General features: G+C 31.3%; 2 protein-coding genes across 2 annotated transcripts in view; both read left to right on the forward strand.

The window, feature by feature from the left end:
* Positions 1-292: 292 nt before the first annotated feature.
* On the forward strand, positions 293-4,210 carry LOC111634358 (mRNA turnover protein 4 homolog). The gene is made up of 4 exons (XM_023379114.1): positions 293-381; positions 2,065-2,123; positions 3,828-3,931; positions 4,009-4,210. Exons 1-4 carry the CDS (start codon positions 354-356, stop codon positions 4,208-4,210), a joined length of 393 nt encoding a protein of 130 aa, XP_023234882.1. The 5' UTR covers positions 293-353.
* Positions 4,211-4,219: 9 nt separating this feature from the next.
* Positions 4,220-15,260, forward strand: part of LOC111634351 (COP9 signalosome complex subunit 9) — a 50,915-nt gene continuing 39,874 nt past the window's right edge. The window contains exon 1 of the mRNA XM_023379106.1: positions 4,220-4,327. The gene's annotated coding sequence lies outside the window, so the exon portion shown is untranslated. The remainder of the gene's footprint in view (positions 4,328-15,260) is intronic.

Below are 15,260 nucleotides of genomic sequence, written 5' to 3' on the forward strand. Positions count from 1 at the left end.
TCGAAAAATGAGGCGTTCGAAAATCGAGGTTTGACTGTAATTGTGGCATCGTGAAAGTTTAGATAATCGTATCTTGGACTCGATTCCGGGCTCCATAGCGGCAAGCCGATGCTAAGTTCGGCCTACAATTCTTCATTAATTTAACAATTTTCACTTATAAAAAACGTGAAAAAAAATTTACATTTAAAAATTTTTTGCAAATGCATTATTTAACTTTATTAGGAAAAATAAATATTAAAAATAAAATACTGTTAACATTGATTTTTGTCATATGTCCGCCCTCTAGTGTTGGTTTAAATTAATAGAACACACGTGTTTCATACTAAATCTATTTTTCGTGTAATTTGTTAAACATGCCGAAATCCAAAAGAAATAGACAAAGTAAGATTTGATCATTTTCGTTTAAAATAATTTGGAAGGTTGAAAAGAGGAATATAACTGCTATACTATTTAATAAATATTAATTTTTAGAAAAATCTAAGTTAAAATATCTAATGAGCAATTTGAACTTCGTTAGTGAATTCGTAATTCGCTTTACTATAATTTTACCATCATTTGTATTACTGTATTTAATATTGAATAGAAGTTTATAAGAATTTTTGCTTTCACCAAGTAACAAATGGTAATTATATAGAATCGGTACATGGGGTCGTTTTTAATTTTTTTAAAGAAACGTATTTGTAGACATTTCCAAAACACAGTACTTAACTCACATTCATATTTGTAACATTATTGGGAAGATTGCAGATGTGAATGATGTTGTTGGAACCTTAACACAGCTGTAGAGCATGTCCATAGGAGCAAAAGTCAAAGAAACCATACCTCTAAATGTGGCCCTTTGTGAGTTAACAATCAGTACAGTGCAGTTATCAGACATTCTAGCAATATTTATCATTAAAGAACAAAGGAAAGTCTGACAGCCAACTATTTCCCAGATATCGTCTTCAAATATAGAACCCAATGGTAGCAGTTTCAGTTGCCATCTTGCTTGTGGACATCATGCTTGCAAGCAAGTTATGTTATAGGCATGGCAATCAGTGCCTATAACAAATGATAAATGCATTAACTTCTACTGACTGAAAATTGTTTTTACCTTGAACCAGTGCTACTGCCTATTCTCCATGCTCTGCATCATCAAAGCTTGTTATTGCTTGCCTTGACTGATGCTCCACATGTAGTTGTGCACTGAAGTGAATGACACTGTTGGGACCTTGACACAACTATAGAGCATGTCCATAGGAGCAGAAAAGTCAAAGGAACCATACCTCTAAATGTGACCCTTTGTGAGTTATAGCCCCTGAATTAAGCCACATGTAATTGCCAGTTGCACTCCACAAAAACTATCGCATTTAACTATTTAGTGCACACAACTATACCAACTTGAAGTAGCCCACTTGACTGTTTGTGGATTACTTGATGTCATATAGTGTTGGGGATCACCCCTACTGAGTACTGAGGTGTGAGAGATTGATCGCCTTGACTGATGCTCCACATGTAGTTGTGCACATCTGCAATTGTACTACCTTATTTATATCATTATGTATTACACTAAAACAAAATGACAAGTTTTCACTCCAAAAATGAAGTATTGAATGCAATTAGAAACATCATCATCATAGAATTTGTTTCTCTGAGATTTCTCTTTCTAATCTAACTGTACAGTAAGGACCTCATGCATTTTTCCATTTCTTTAGTATAAAATATTTTGTTCATCAAAAATAATTCTTTTCTTTCATATAACCATAACTGTTGTAAGATCATCAATATTTTAAAATGAATGCTAGTGAAACATCTACTTATTGAGAAGGAATGAAGCACCTGAATCTTCATTATGTTTTAATTAATCTCTATTAATGAGAAATCATAAAGTTTAAGAGAGTCTTATCTTTTGGATCAAAGTTTTATAGAATGTGTATTGATTTTACAGCTAAATAATTTACATATAATACTTATATGTAATTCAACTTTTGATATAATAATCTAAAATATAACAATAAATTATCCTTTAAAATAACTTTTTACATAATAATTTATAGTAAATATTTTTTTGAAATGTTTTTACAGTTACTCTTACCAAAACAAGAAAGAAAGGTTTAGAAATGAAGCAGCATTTGATAGAAGAAGTAAGATTTCATTCAATGTATCTTTCATTATTATAATTATTATATATAATTTATAACCATAAATTGCTTTCAGATTTTGAAAATGTAAATGTATCACTCCCTATAAAGTAGTAATAATATTTGGATTTTTATTATTTTGTGCTTACCATAATGTTATGCATGTAACCTGCAGCAGTGTATAATTCAAACTGGTGTATACCCTGCAAACTGAAATAAAATTTTTAAGCCACACTTTTGACAAATATGTACACTAATATGCAGTTTGGAATTCATGCATAGGCAGATCAGTTTGGGAGCAACAGGGGGTTAAATTACAAATAAATAGGGAAAATAAAATTTATTTATATAAGACATAAAATTTCATGGTATACAACATTAATTGTATAACTACCTTCACAATCAAATATTCATTTTTGCATGCAAATTAAGTTGATAACATTTAATCAAATGTAGCTTTTATTTTTTTCCCATTGTAAGAGTTCTTTGCTTAATTGACATTGGTCATCCTGACTAAAATTTAATTTACAATAATCCTTCTATTAATAACATAAAATCAATGAAAGAATGTCAATCAATTAAGTTATTTTTAGAAACATTTTTATACTAGACAAGGGAAAGTTCAATAACCAGAATGGCAGGGGGAGTGTCAATAAGACAAGAGCAAACTTTGGAATATTTTTGCTTTTAATTATTTTAAATGAAATTAAACAGCAAAATAGATGCAGTAGGACTAATTTTCATTAAGCTAAATGTAATTCAAGTGCAAATATCATAAGAATTGGAAACAGATTTTGCCTTAGTGTATTCTGTATAGATTATATTATAATTATAATTATAATAAAGCTAAAACAACCTCAAAAAAAATAACATAGAAAAAATGTTAATGTAGGTGATGTAGGTAAATGTAGCAATAAACTCTCAAATCCAATGACAAGGATTTGAGTGTTTATTGCCCAGTTTTTATTCACTATAAAATACTAGTACAGTATATGACATGAACATTTTGTTTTTAAATATTTGTCTGAGACACACAAAGAGGAAGGAATTATCATATTTGTATCAGTTTTTAAATAAAAAAGTAATTGATACATCAGTTAATTAAGTGTGGATTGATGTACAGACAATAAATGGGAGAGAACCAAATGTGAACCATACATACCTTTGGTTGTTTGAGAAAATTGTGACAGTAGATGAATGTCTGAAGCCAGCGAAGGTTTTATCATGTTTTTGTAAAAACTCTTGGTAAGACAAAGGAAATACTGTTGGATGAGTTTATTGTTGAAAGTTAAAATCAGCAGAAAACACACGTCATTGCATAACCATCAATTGACTTTTAAACACATCATATTATGGTAATATTTTAAATTTATGAAAATATTGAGTTCTGATTATAAAAAGATGATGTAAATTGACTCAATATATTTTTTTTTATGTAAAGAATGAAGAATTACTAATTTTTGATGTTGTTTTTTGGGATCATGCATATTTGAAACTCAAAGTTGTTTGAGTAGCAGGATTATGTCTTTCATTGAACAATTAATTAATTTCTCAATTTGTTTATCATATAGGGAATAGTTTTGAATATTTGTAGTAAAATATAATTATTATTTAATTTGTAATATATGAACTTGATATAAGTTTTTATATGGATTGAATAATCTTAAGTAATATGAATTAAAAATATCTATTTTATGTACGTTTTAGATTCAAAAATGTGTTGACAGTTATGCTCGTGTAGTCCTCTTTTCTGTTCGCAATATGAGAAATAATACTCTAAAAGATGTCCGGGAAGAATGGAAACATAGCAGGTGATTTAAATGAGTACTATTTCATCATCATCAAATTAAAAACCAATGTCTAATCAGTTTATTTAACGAATATTTAGATTCTTCTTTGGAAAGAATAGAGTTATGGCAAGAGCACTTGGAAGGACACCTGAAGAAGAATATAGAGATAATCTTTATAAAATCAGTGAAAAATTGAAAGGTCAATGTGGGTTACTTTTCACAAATTGTTCAAAAGATGAAATATTGAGGTTAGTTTCTATTCATCTAAAACTCTGTGTATTTGAAAAATTATTTTTTTAACGTCAATAATTTAAATCCGTCAGATGGCGGCGGAAAACGAGCGGAGGATTTTGTTACTCATTGAATTTCTATAGTGTTTTTTTGGGAGAATAAGTTCGTTAAAGGGTTTATTTCACGGTAATATGATGTTTTTATAATATGAATTAATGAAATTATTATAAAATGCGGATTTTTAAAATAAAGTATTAATTGGTAGTCACAATATAATGATACAAATGCAACTCTAAATGAGACGGTTGGTCTATGCAGACACGAGCGAGCGAGAAAAGACGAGACGCGATAAATATCAAACCCTGTCAGATATGTGCGAGAACCAGAAATTCGCTCTCGCCAGCGAGATTTCTCGCTCGCTCGCGTCTGCATAGTCGCACCCTTAGAGCTGTATATCATGCCCATAGGTATAAAAAAATCAAAGGAACATATGTCTACATGTGATCCTATGTGAGATAAAGCCTGTTGTCTAGGGGGTCCAAACCTCTCATTCAGAACTGCAGTTTTACTTAAATATAATTAGCAGGTTAATTCAGTAATGAATCCAAGACTTAACACCCTCAAATCAAGCAATTTTGACTATTTACAAATAACTAAATATATTATTTATATTGTTAAGTAAATATTTAATAATCTGTAGATATTTCAAATTGAACAAACAGACTGTGAATAGAAACCTTTGAACAGTTTGTGTGGATCATGATCTTATTGTTTTAAAGTTTATATTATAATGATAAAGATTTGTATAGTTGTAATTTATTAATATATTGGTTTGAAATAACATAGGTACTTAGTGATGTACAGAGAGTGTTACATATACGTATTAAAGTTTACATGACTATAAGCATCAATATTTAATATGTTTTTGATGAGTGTTTATTATACTCTTTGGCATCATTATCAGAATAGCTATTTGTATCAGCTGTCTTTCCTTCAATGTATTATATCTTTGAGTATGTCTTTTCTTATTGTGTCCAGAATGATACTGTATAGGTGTTTTTTTGGATCCTTCTTTCTTTTTGGATTTCACCATATTACATTTTTATTAAGCTCACTGCCTTCTTTTATTTGATATCATTCACATTTATTTCTATGAATGCATGAGTGTCGTATTACTTATCTTCAGTACACATTTTGAATGTAAAATTAAATAAATGGCATTATCTTTTATAACCTTAACAAATGATTAGTGTTTCATCATAAGTTAATTGTTGAAATTTAATTTTTTTGTGCATTATTTACTGTAATTGCATAGAGATTTATGTTTAACACTTTAATTGTAATATTTTTTAATATTCATATTGAATATCATTATAAACAACAAGATAAAATAGCAATATAAACTTAATACTCCTCATTCTTGCTAATCTGAATCAATTTTTTTCTATTTTTTCATTAAATGTTCCAGCCAAAAAACAAAGAAATTATGCAATACAGGTATACCTCGACTTATGTCGTTCCCGATTATACATCATTTGTCAAAAAAATATATGGAAAAATAAAAATCAAGTTTAAGTCATTTTATTCGACTTTACGTCTATCCGCCACAAATATTGAAGTCGTAATATCACTAGAAAAATGTTTAATGCACATAAAATCATATTATAATATATACATTTACAAGTATAGGCCTATATTGTATTTACAGCACATGCATTCGTAAATTTAAATGACTTTTTTCTGTACTATATTAAAAACTAAAATTTATTTGTTTGTAAGCTTAAAATAGATCCTTATTCACCATATATTATTAAAAATGCATTAATATATAAAATACAGAACGGGAATTGGTAATTTATGGTTTAGCCTAATGGCAAGTAGATTCGGAGACAAGTAAATTTGACTTACGTCATTTTTCGACTTAAGTCGTTCTCCTGGAACCAATTACCGACGTAAGGCGAGGTATACCTGTAATTTTTAAAAATATGTCAAATTTGTCTGTAGATCTTTTTGACTTGCTTTTTTCTATATAGAGAGTCACTCTGAAATTTGTGAGTGCTGGAAAATTTAAGTACAAAAACCAGTAGATACTAGAACTGTAAAACTTTAGTAACCTCTGGCAACAATGTACTTTCCAAATTGGATTTTACAAAGGTGGAAAGCTTCAAGCCATTCATTGAAAATATTCTCTGATAGCAATGTCAATCTCATCTTTGGATGCAAAACAACAACTGTATAAACTTTTTAAGATTAAAAAATAACCAGAGTGACATATGGCTGGATCAAGAGAGTAAGGTGTAAGTTTCATTACTTTGATGTTATTTTCTGCAAGAAACTTAATTATTGTTATAAACTTATGAGAAGAAGCAATATTGTGGTAAAGCATAATGATCTAACATTCAGTTCCTGAAGCAATTCTGGCAGACATTTTTGTGTATTCCAATTGGCTGCAATGTCTTTTGGCTTACTAACTTGATGGCTTTGACAAGCCCTGTACTCCTCAAGAATACAGCATACATAACTTTATTACTTGTCATTTCACAGTAGTTGGTGTAGAATCATTAAAAAGCATACTACACCCTCATATCCTCCTGATGTGTAGGACATTGAAAAATGGTATGTACTGTACATTTTGTCACCTTGTACAGTTTTGGAGATGATGCAATGACTACCACAATTCAGTAACTTTTAAGTTTGCCAACTGATTTTAACTAGTTCTTCCTTCACTTATGTAGCAACTAACCATTATCTTTTATATCAACTGTTTATGCCTGATCTTGTATGTAGTTGCAGATGTGATGCCAATAACAGCAAGCATCATTTGATAGGTACATCAATTATTGTCAGTTACCATTTTTCATATGGCAGACACCTTTCTGGGACTACTACTGATGCAGGTCTGACTGTGGTTTTCATTATGTAGAGAATTGCAAACTCCCATGGAATTCTGTAAACCATCTGAATAGAATGGCTTAAAACTGTGCTTCATTGCCAAAAGCTGACTGCAACAATTTATGCATTATTCTTGAATTAATCTGATATTAATTTCAGAGTGACCTTCATACAGAACTTTAATAATCCAAACAATTTCATACAATAATTCAGATTAGTGAAAATGCATTGATGTTCTAATATTGAAAATTAAGAACATTTTTCTAAAGTTTTTAAGAATTTTATTTGTTTAGACCAGTGTTTCTTAACCTCTAACAAATCGTCACCCCCTTCAATAAAACCATTACTTAGTATCGCCCCTTCAATGAAACCGTTACTTAGTATCACCCCTTTCACTTCAAAATTCCGATGCCGAGGGCCGAGGCTAACGCCAAATTTGTACTGCATTGAATAGACTAGTGACTAGTATAATGTTATTTGTTTAATTATTGTACGATATAACGAATAAAATATCTAATTATTCTTAATATAATGTTTTACTGTATCGCCCAGAAAATTGTTTTTTGCCCCCCAAAATATAAATTGTTACTAATTGCCCCCTCAACATGGAAAAACGCCCACATGGGGGCAATATTGCCCCTGTTGAGAAACACTGGTTTAGACAAATATATAAAGAACAAAGTATTATTGTATTAATAAAAATTATCATTGTTGGGAGTTTATCCTTTTGTACTGTACATATAGGGTGTAGCCATGTTCATAATATGTAAATTATGGTGGTTAGTAGTATTGCTTGTCAGATGATGGTATTGATTAGTCAGTTGCTATTTTGTTCAACATGGAAAGGTAGATCACAGAACAACACATCTTTGTGTAGAGACTTATTTCAAAAATAATGATTGTGTAGTTGTTATGTAGTGTATTGAAGAATAAACCATTACCTTAAAACAATATACAGTCAAACTTCTACATAACAAAGTTGCTAAATCCTGAAAAATATTTGCTACAGGGAAATTTTGTTATACAGAAATTACACTTTTTGGTAAATAAAGTATTATTTTAATGTAATTTTAAGTCAGTTTACATTTGTGTGTTAAAATACTTACAACTTAGTTTAACTAAATTTTTGTTTAAAAAATTTGTAAATTTTTGTTGCATAGAACAATTAAACAATGTTTTCACCTCGTTATATGCTTCACACTTACTAAGAGCATTAAAATTGCTTCATCTACATCGACATAAACACAGGTTCTAGCATGTTTTGCTAAACAGTAGGTCTTACATCATTGGCTAATTTCAAAATTGATTTGTGATTTCTTATTTTGGTTGATAAACTACTCACGGGAATTTCAAACTTTGCTGAGATAGTTCCTATTAACTTTACATAGCATTCAATACTATAAAACAATTTAGGTATGACTCATCTCAGCCATCTACACAAGTAAGACTTCATTACACTTCCTCAGTTAACTACTGTGCTGTTCACAATAAAAGTCACCAATATCAATATTCATTATGCAGGCTGCACTGATTTTACCACAGGGATGTGTTTCCAGAGGAAGCAGTATAAAAGAAATTGGTGCAAAATTATTCTGTTATACTGTACAGCAGTGTTTTTCAACCTGTGGGTCACGACCCCAGGGGGGTCGCAAAGCCTTGCATGGGGGTCGCGGATAAAAGAAAAAGACAAGTGTTTGTAGGTCCTACACTACAATAAATAAAACCACAATTTCAGTCAGAAGGCTTTGCGTTTTTATTTTAAAGTACAATTGGTTTTTCGATTGATGTTTAGGTCTCAACAGAAAGAAAATTAAATACGTAGTTTTTAAAATCACTGATATAGTTTTAATATGGCCCTGGGGGGGTCACCAGAATTTTTTTAACTTGTAAAGGGGTCGCGTATTCAAGAAGGTTGAAAAACATTGCTGTACAGTACAGTAAATTTTTTTCAATAAAAACAAGTTAACTATAAGTTACAGTATTAAATTTATATAATGAATGTAAAATGAATATAACCAAAATTTCATCTGGATTGGACAAAAATTGCAGGAGCTATAAGGAATTCACACACACACAGATGACAGCTTTTATATTCTTAGTGTGTGTCACATAGCAGTGCATAAAATAATTTTTTCATTAAACATACTTTTTACAATGACTATCGACAAGTCTAAGCTATCCAGTTCCATAGAATAACATGTAAAATTGTGAACAAGTGAGACTAGTCCTTCATCTTTTAGCAGAAAACTGGAAAGTGTTAATCAAATAAATTGTACATATGATATGGATCCATGATTAACATTTTCTCCTGTGGAATGTTTATTGATGTGGAGCATTAGCAAAGCCTCTTATGTTCCTTCTCAAAATCTGTTTGATTTATTTTGATTAAACTTTGCCATTTTCCAATAATTGCGAGAAATCCAAAAATTAATAAAAAATGGGAGTCTATGACTTCATTTCCAAAACATAAGGTTGTAGCATGAGCATGTGCGACAAAGAAATAATGCACAAATTGCACGACAAAGTCGTGTAATGTTCCACGATCACTAGCACACCTTCAATGGGCTTATAGAATTCAGTTTATTTTCAAAATTTAATGGGCCAATTTTGGTAGAATTTTACCATTTTCCATTAATTGTGATGAGGAATCCAAAAATGTGATGAGAGTCCATTTGAATATAAAAAATCCATGAGAGTCCATGATTTCATTTTTGATGCACAGAGGTATTAAAATGACAATGACCATGTTCTCTGATGCAACTGAGTGCATCTAATGGAATTTAGGCCTATCTCAAAAATAAAAACAGCATTGTAAGTCCCTAATGGAAAATTGGTGCAAAAAACAAACAAAATACAAGAACAAAGCAATTGATAGTGATTGCTTTGTTCTTGGATTGCCTCTTCCTGTTGGCAAGACCATGGATCATGTCTTTCATAGCTGGCAGATACAAAGATTGCCTTTTCTATACCTAATAGGTACAGTGATTGCTTCTTTCTTTCCAGCTCTGCCTCAATTCTATTGTGATATGATAAAGTAGTGTAATGTCTTAGTAATAATCAAATGATAATGCTAGATTCATTATTGGACTATAACCTGGCTAATTAATACTAGCTAGTCATAAAGTAACTTGACCAATTAGCAACTCTCTTGGAAGCAATCAAAGCAAGGAATATGTTGAAACTTTTGCAGATAAGTTCAAGATGACATGTGCTCAAGACACATGAAAATAGGGGTAGAACACACAACATAGTTACAGTTAATGTAACAATTACTTTGTTAAAACTTGTAGTATTTAGATTGAAACACATACAAAACAGCAAATCCAGTTTAAAAGTCCATTATATTTACTAAAATGAATGTTTGTCTGTTTTGAATGTACATCATCAGGTTACATAAGCCTACGATGATGTCCATTCAAAACAGATGAAAACATTTGTTTTAGTAAATACATTGGACTTTTACAACTGGTTTTTGTATGTGTTCCAATCTAAGTTAACATAGTTAATCATACAGTATATCAAAAATTTCTTATGTAAACACTGGAAATTCAAGATGTCATGAGATTCTGTATGACAAAAAAACAACATAAGGCATTGTAACAATGTATGTAGAGTGAAAGTCAACAGAGATATTGGTGCTTGAACAATGAAAAGTAAACAAGCCAACACTTGCAACAGAAGACACATACATGTTCACAGATGGGATGGCAGCATTGTAACTGAAGCTTATTGTGATACCAACTGTAGGTATTCAAAGTGTTCATTCTCCTTTTTCTGCATTGGTTATGCATTTCATGGAAAAGAAGTTCCAATTCCACTGCTTCTTTTTTCTGTGAAATGTATAACTAAAGCAGAAAATGAGAGAATGCATGCTTTGTCTGAATTCTATTTGACAAATGCTTTTATATCCTGCAGCCGACATCATAGTTAGCTTCATCAATGTGCTGCCACCTCATCTATGAACTTGTATGAGTTCTGTTACAGGTGTTGGCTTGTTCACTATTTATTGTTCAAGCACCAATATCTCTGTCATTTTTTCATTTTATGTACACTGTTCCACTACCTCATGCTCCTTTCTGTCACTCAGAATCTTATGACATCATGGTGTTTGTATTGGAAATTTTTGATATATGGTTATGTTAACCATAACCATGTAGTGTGTTCTACTTCCATTTTCATGTATTGCGAACGCATGTTATCCTGTACTTATCCTGCAAAAGTTTTAATGGATTCCTCACTTTCTGCACTCCCAAGATTACCACTAGTTGGTCAAGTTAGTTGTGGGTTCAGATATCACCAACGGGCTGGCCACATGGAGTTTTTCAGGTTTTCTTCACATTAGTAACACCTAAATAGGGTCCAGCTTCCCATAAAAGTCTTTCTGGGATGCATCCCCTCAGCAAAATCTCACGAAATGTTGCCATAACCACATAAACTAAACTTATTCTAATGAGCAGTTATTTATTGTGACATTGTCACAATGTTCTCAATTCTTTTAGTGGTATCTTGCCTCCATATATCATACGTTTCCTGTTAGCAATAGAGTGTGCCGATTATCTATCTAACTCTGTTCAGAGAAAAAATTTTGAAGTAACGTGACTTTCAGTCCAAACTGGAATATAGTTAATCTGGGTTTTCCGCTCCTAAGTTTTCCATATCTGTTATGGATTTCATCTATTTAACTGCTTTTTCAAGATTAAGGAAGGACAGCTGGATGACAGTTGGAATAATTTATTAGGCTGCAATATTTTTCAAATTGCAGCCTAATAATTTTTCTATAAACACGATATTTACAAGAACATACTTCCCATGTAGTTTATACAATTTGTTGCAAAAATATAAACATTTTATCATCTCATAAAAGTAATTATTGTTGCATTTTTATAAGATGTTTTTTACTTAAATTATATGAAGTCTTTTGGCATTAAGGTTAGCAACTTCGATCACATGAGGAGCCATCACAACCTATTCAACACAGATCACTTTTCAAATATTAATAGTAGACCAGTATTAAATATTAGTTGTAGACTATCCTCTCTTCCAGGGACGACTACTTTTGGTTGAATTACTCCAATCCCCTTCCATAACAGTCCCTTCTTTCTTTCGTACCAGAGGTTTGGTGGCATTCAGATAGGAAAATTACATAATACAAGGTTACTAGCCTGCACAAAATATGTTTTAAGTGGTATTCAAGGGTGGTGAGTTTAAATATTTGGTCTGTTTGTCACAAAATTTGATTTGTTGGCAGATTACCATTTGATATTCAGCTGTGAATGGTACAGTTTCTTAAGAGTTAATAGGAAAAAATATGATATCTATAGTATAATAGAAGGGTTAAAGTACAAAATAATCTAATAATCTTAATTTTTTTTGTTGTTATATTTTGCTTAGGCAATGCCAGACTCATCTGCTAATTAAGGTATAAATTTAATAAATATATACTTTTATACATGGATTATACAGGATTTGTTAATGAATAATAATGGCTTTTTTTTTTTTTTTCAAAGCCATGTAAATTTATGTTGTATTAATAACAGGATAAACTACTTATTTTCAATTTTAATAATTCAGCAATTATAAAATATATGTAACTGTTAATTAGAAAAAATAACTAATTGAAATGTTGAAGAAGAAAGTGTATTTGGGTAGTAAGTCAAATGCTGTTTCTATGTCAATGTGACATACTATATGGAATGTGAGGGTCAAGGAATTTGAACAAAGCTGGTCAGAGAAAGGTATGTAATTTAAAACAAAAATTTGAGTAGTAACCATGTGAAGTTAACAATTAGAATTAAATTAATTTCGAATATTCTGAAAGAAAAGATCAATGAGAAGGACTCAAACTCACAATTTCTGCTTATTATGCATTCATATTGCCAATTATGCTACCTGGACATCCATCTAGTCTTTGATTCTAGATCAGCAGTCCCAACCTTTTTTCATTAACGTACCCCCGTGACATTTCCAACTTCCTAACGAGCAACGCATGCGCAAATCTCACACTGCCTGTTTGTAGAAAGTGTCGCCATTTTGAATTTTATTTTGACTTGGTTCTCGATCCCCGAGTACCTACAAGTCTGGTTTTTTTATGCGCGCATGATTTGGGCACCTAATACTTTGTGCCAAATTGCAACTTTTGACATGTACTCCTTCATACCTCTATGCTGGTAACACAGCAGACAGTACGATTTTATAAACAAGACATAGTCTTGTCAATAAAAAATTAATAAAAATACTGAATAAATAATGAAAAAAATTACCGCTTGTAGAGAAAATCTGGAGAAACTAGCTATGTCCTTTTCCTTGCTAACAATAAAAAATACTTTTTATAAACAAAAGAATACTTTTTCAAACAACACGTGGGGATATTGTTGAGAGATAATAATAATAACGGTAACACTCCCCACCATCAAAAGTCCGTAGCATAATCACTAATCACGCATAATGATATCCCCACTACCATTGGCCAAATGCACAACATTTATTATCTGTTGCATTGTACAATTGGCAGCATAAGTTTTTATTTCTATTTTTGCATTTTGAAATGTTTAATAAAGTTGGTGATTGTTGCAAGGAACATTTTTTACCTAATAATTTTTTAATACTATTAATTTGTGATACATAATATCAGTGTCATAACTAGCCATTCCTGCGCCCTGTGCAGGAATTTGCATTTAGGCCCCTTAATTAATTAGTTTTGGGAAAGTAATAAAACAAATACCTGCTTTTTGGGCCCCTCTTCCAAATGGGCCCTGTGCGAGTGCACCTGTTGCACCTGCCTAATTACGGCACTGCATAATATATTATTTTTTCTGCCATAATAAGTAACTTTTTTCTGTACCCCTAAACAACCTATCGCATACCCCGGGTTGGGAATCGCTGTTCTAGACCAATTAATTTAATCATATAACCATACAAGTCACTTTTTGCACTGACTAGATGATTACACACCATGATAATCCATTGTATTCAGCTTTTACCCCATTATAGCATATATTTAATCATATAGTAAATCAAGCCAAAATCTGTATATTTATTAAAAGCAAAATGTTCTGTCCTCACTGAAACTGAAACCAGGGCCATGTTCAGTAATGCAGAATTCTTGCTAAGTCTAGTTATGCTGCGATGTTGAACTCATTTCTAACTACTGCTTGACTCCTCCCACCTCTAGAATTCTAGCTAGTTCAGTCAGCTTCTTTTATCTATGCTAACTTCTACTAGTGACATCATTATTTTTCTCTCCTCGTACGATTTGCAAGATGGCTGCTCATGTTGGACTAAACATATCTTATTATAACTATCATAAAATTATTCTCATTCTAAAATGACTTTGAAATTAAAATTATCATATGTCGGTATAACAGATTCTGAATACATTTTAACGGAAAATAACAATTCATTTCATTGATTACAATTAATAATTGCTTCATTAATTTCATCACGATCTGATGCAGCTTCCATTTGAATAGTTGTATTGGTTACTTCATTCTTTTCAACCAGTTCGTTTGCGACAATTGTTGCAATCATAATTTTAACTTTGTCCACCATTTTGCCTAGTTGTCTAACTAAGAATAATTGTTCGATGATGCTCAGAACATTCTTAGCTCCAGCCACTAAGCCATTCAGAATTCTAATTTAGTTGTTCTGCATTACTAAGCACAGCCCAGCACTTTACAAAGAACAATAGGGTGTAAGTAGATCATAATGGTTGCCTGTGGGATTTATAATTCTTTTCTCGAAAAGACCACCCATTAACATTCTCTGTGGACTAGCATGAATTTATGGAAAGGGAAGGAGGAAGGAACACAAAAAGACTTCACTTTTGATTCAGGCTTGGAGTTGAAGAAATGGCTATTTGTTTGTTTGTTCCTATTGATACTAATATTATAAAGAGGTAAAGTTTGGATGTAGGAGGTAATCTCTGAAACTACTCATCTGATTTCAAAAATTCTTTTATCAATATTTAGAATGGAACATCAGGGTGGACATAGGCTGTATATTATTCCGTTAAACATTCATATAAATTAAAAGATATCATCTAGGATGAAGGCTTTATTGTCCAACAGATGGTGCTAACTCCACAAGTACGACGACCTAAGTTTGCTTTTCTGTGAGGATGAACTAAAGCAGATCATCTTCTATCTATCTATATAAATAAGAATGTAATGTTTGTTTGTTCCTACCGATTCCTTTGAAATTTTGACACAACATTGCATTCTAATGCACA

This window comes from Centruroides sculpturatus, unplaced genomic scaffold, assembly GCF_000671375.1.
Source record: "Centruroides sculpturatus isolate CEXI.00-Female unplaced genomic scaffold, Cexi_2.0 scaffold855, whole genome shotgun sequence".
Classification (NCBI taxonomy): Eukaryota; Metazoa; Arthropoda; class Arachnida; order Scorpiones; family Buthidae; genus Centruroides; species Centruroides sculpturatus.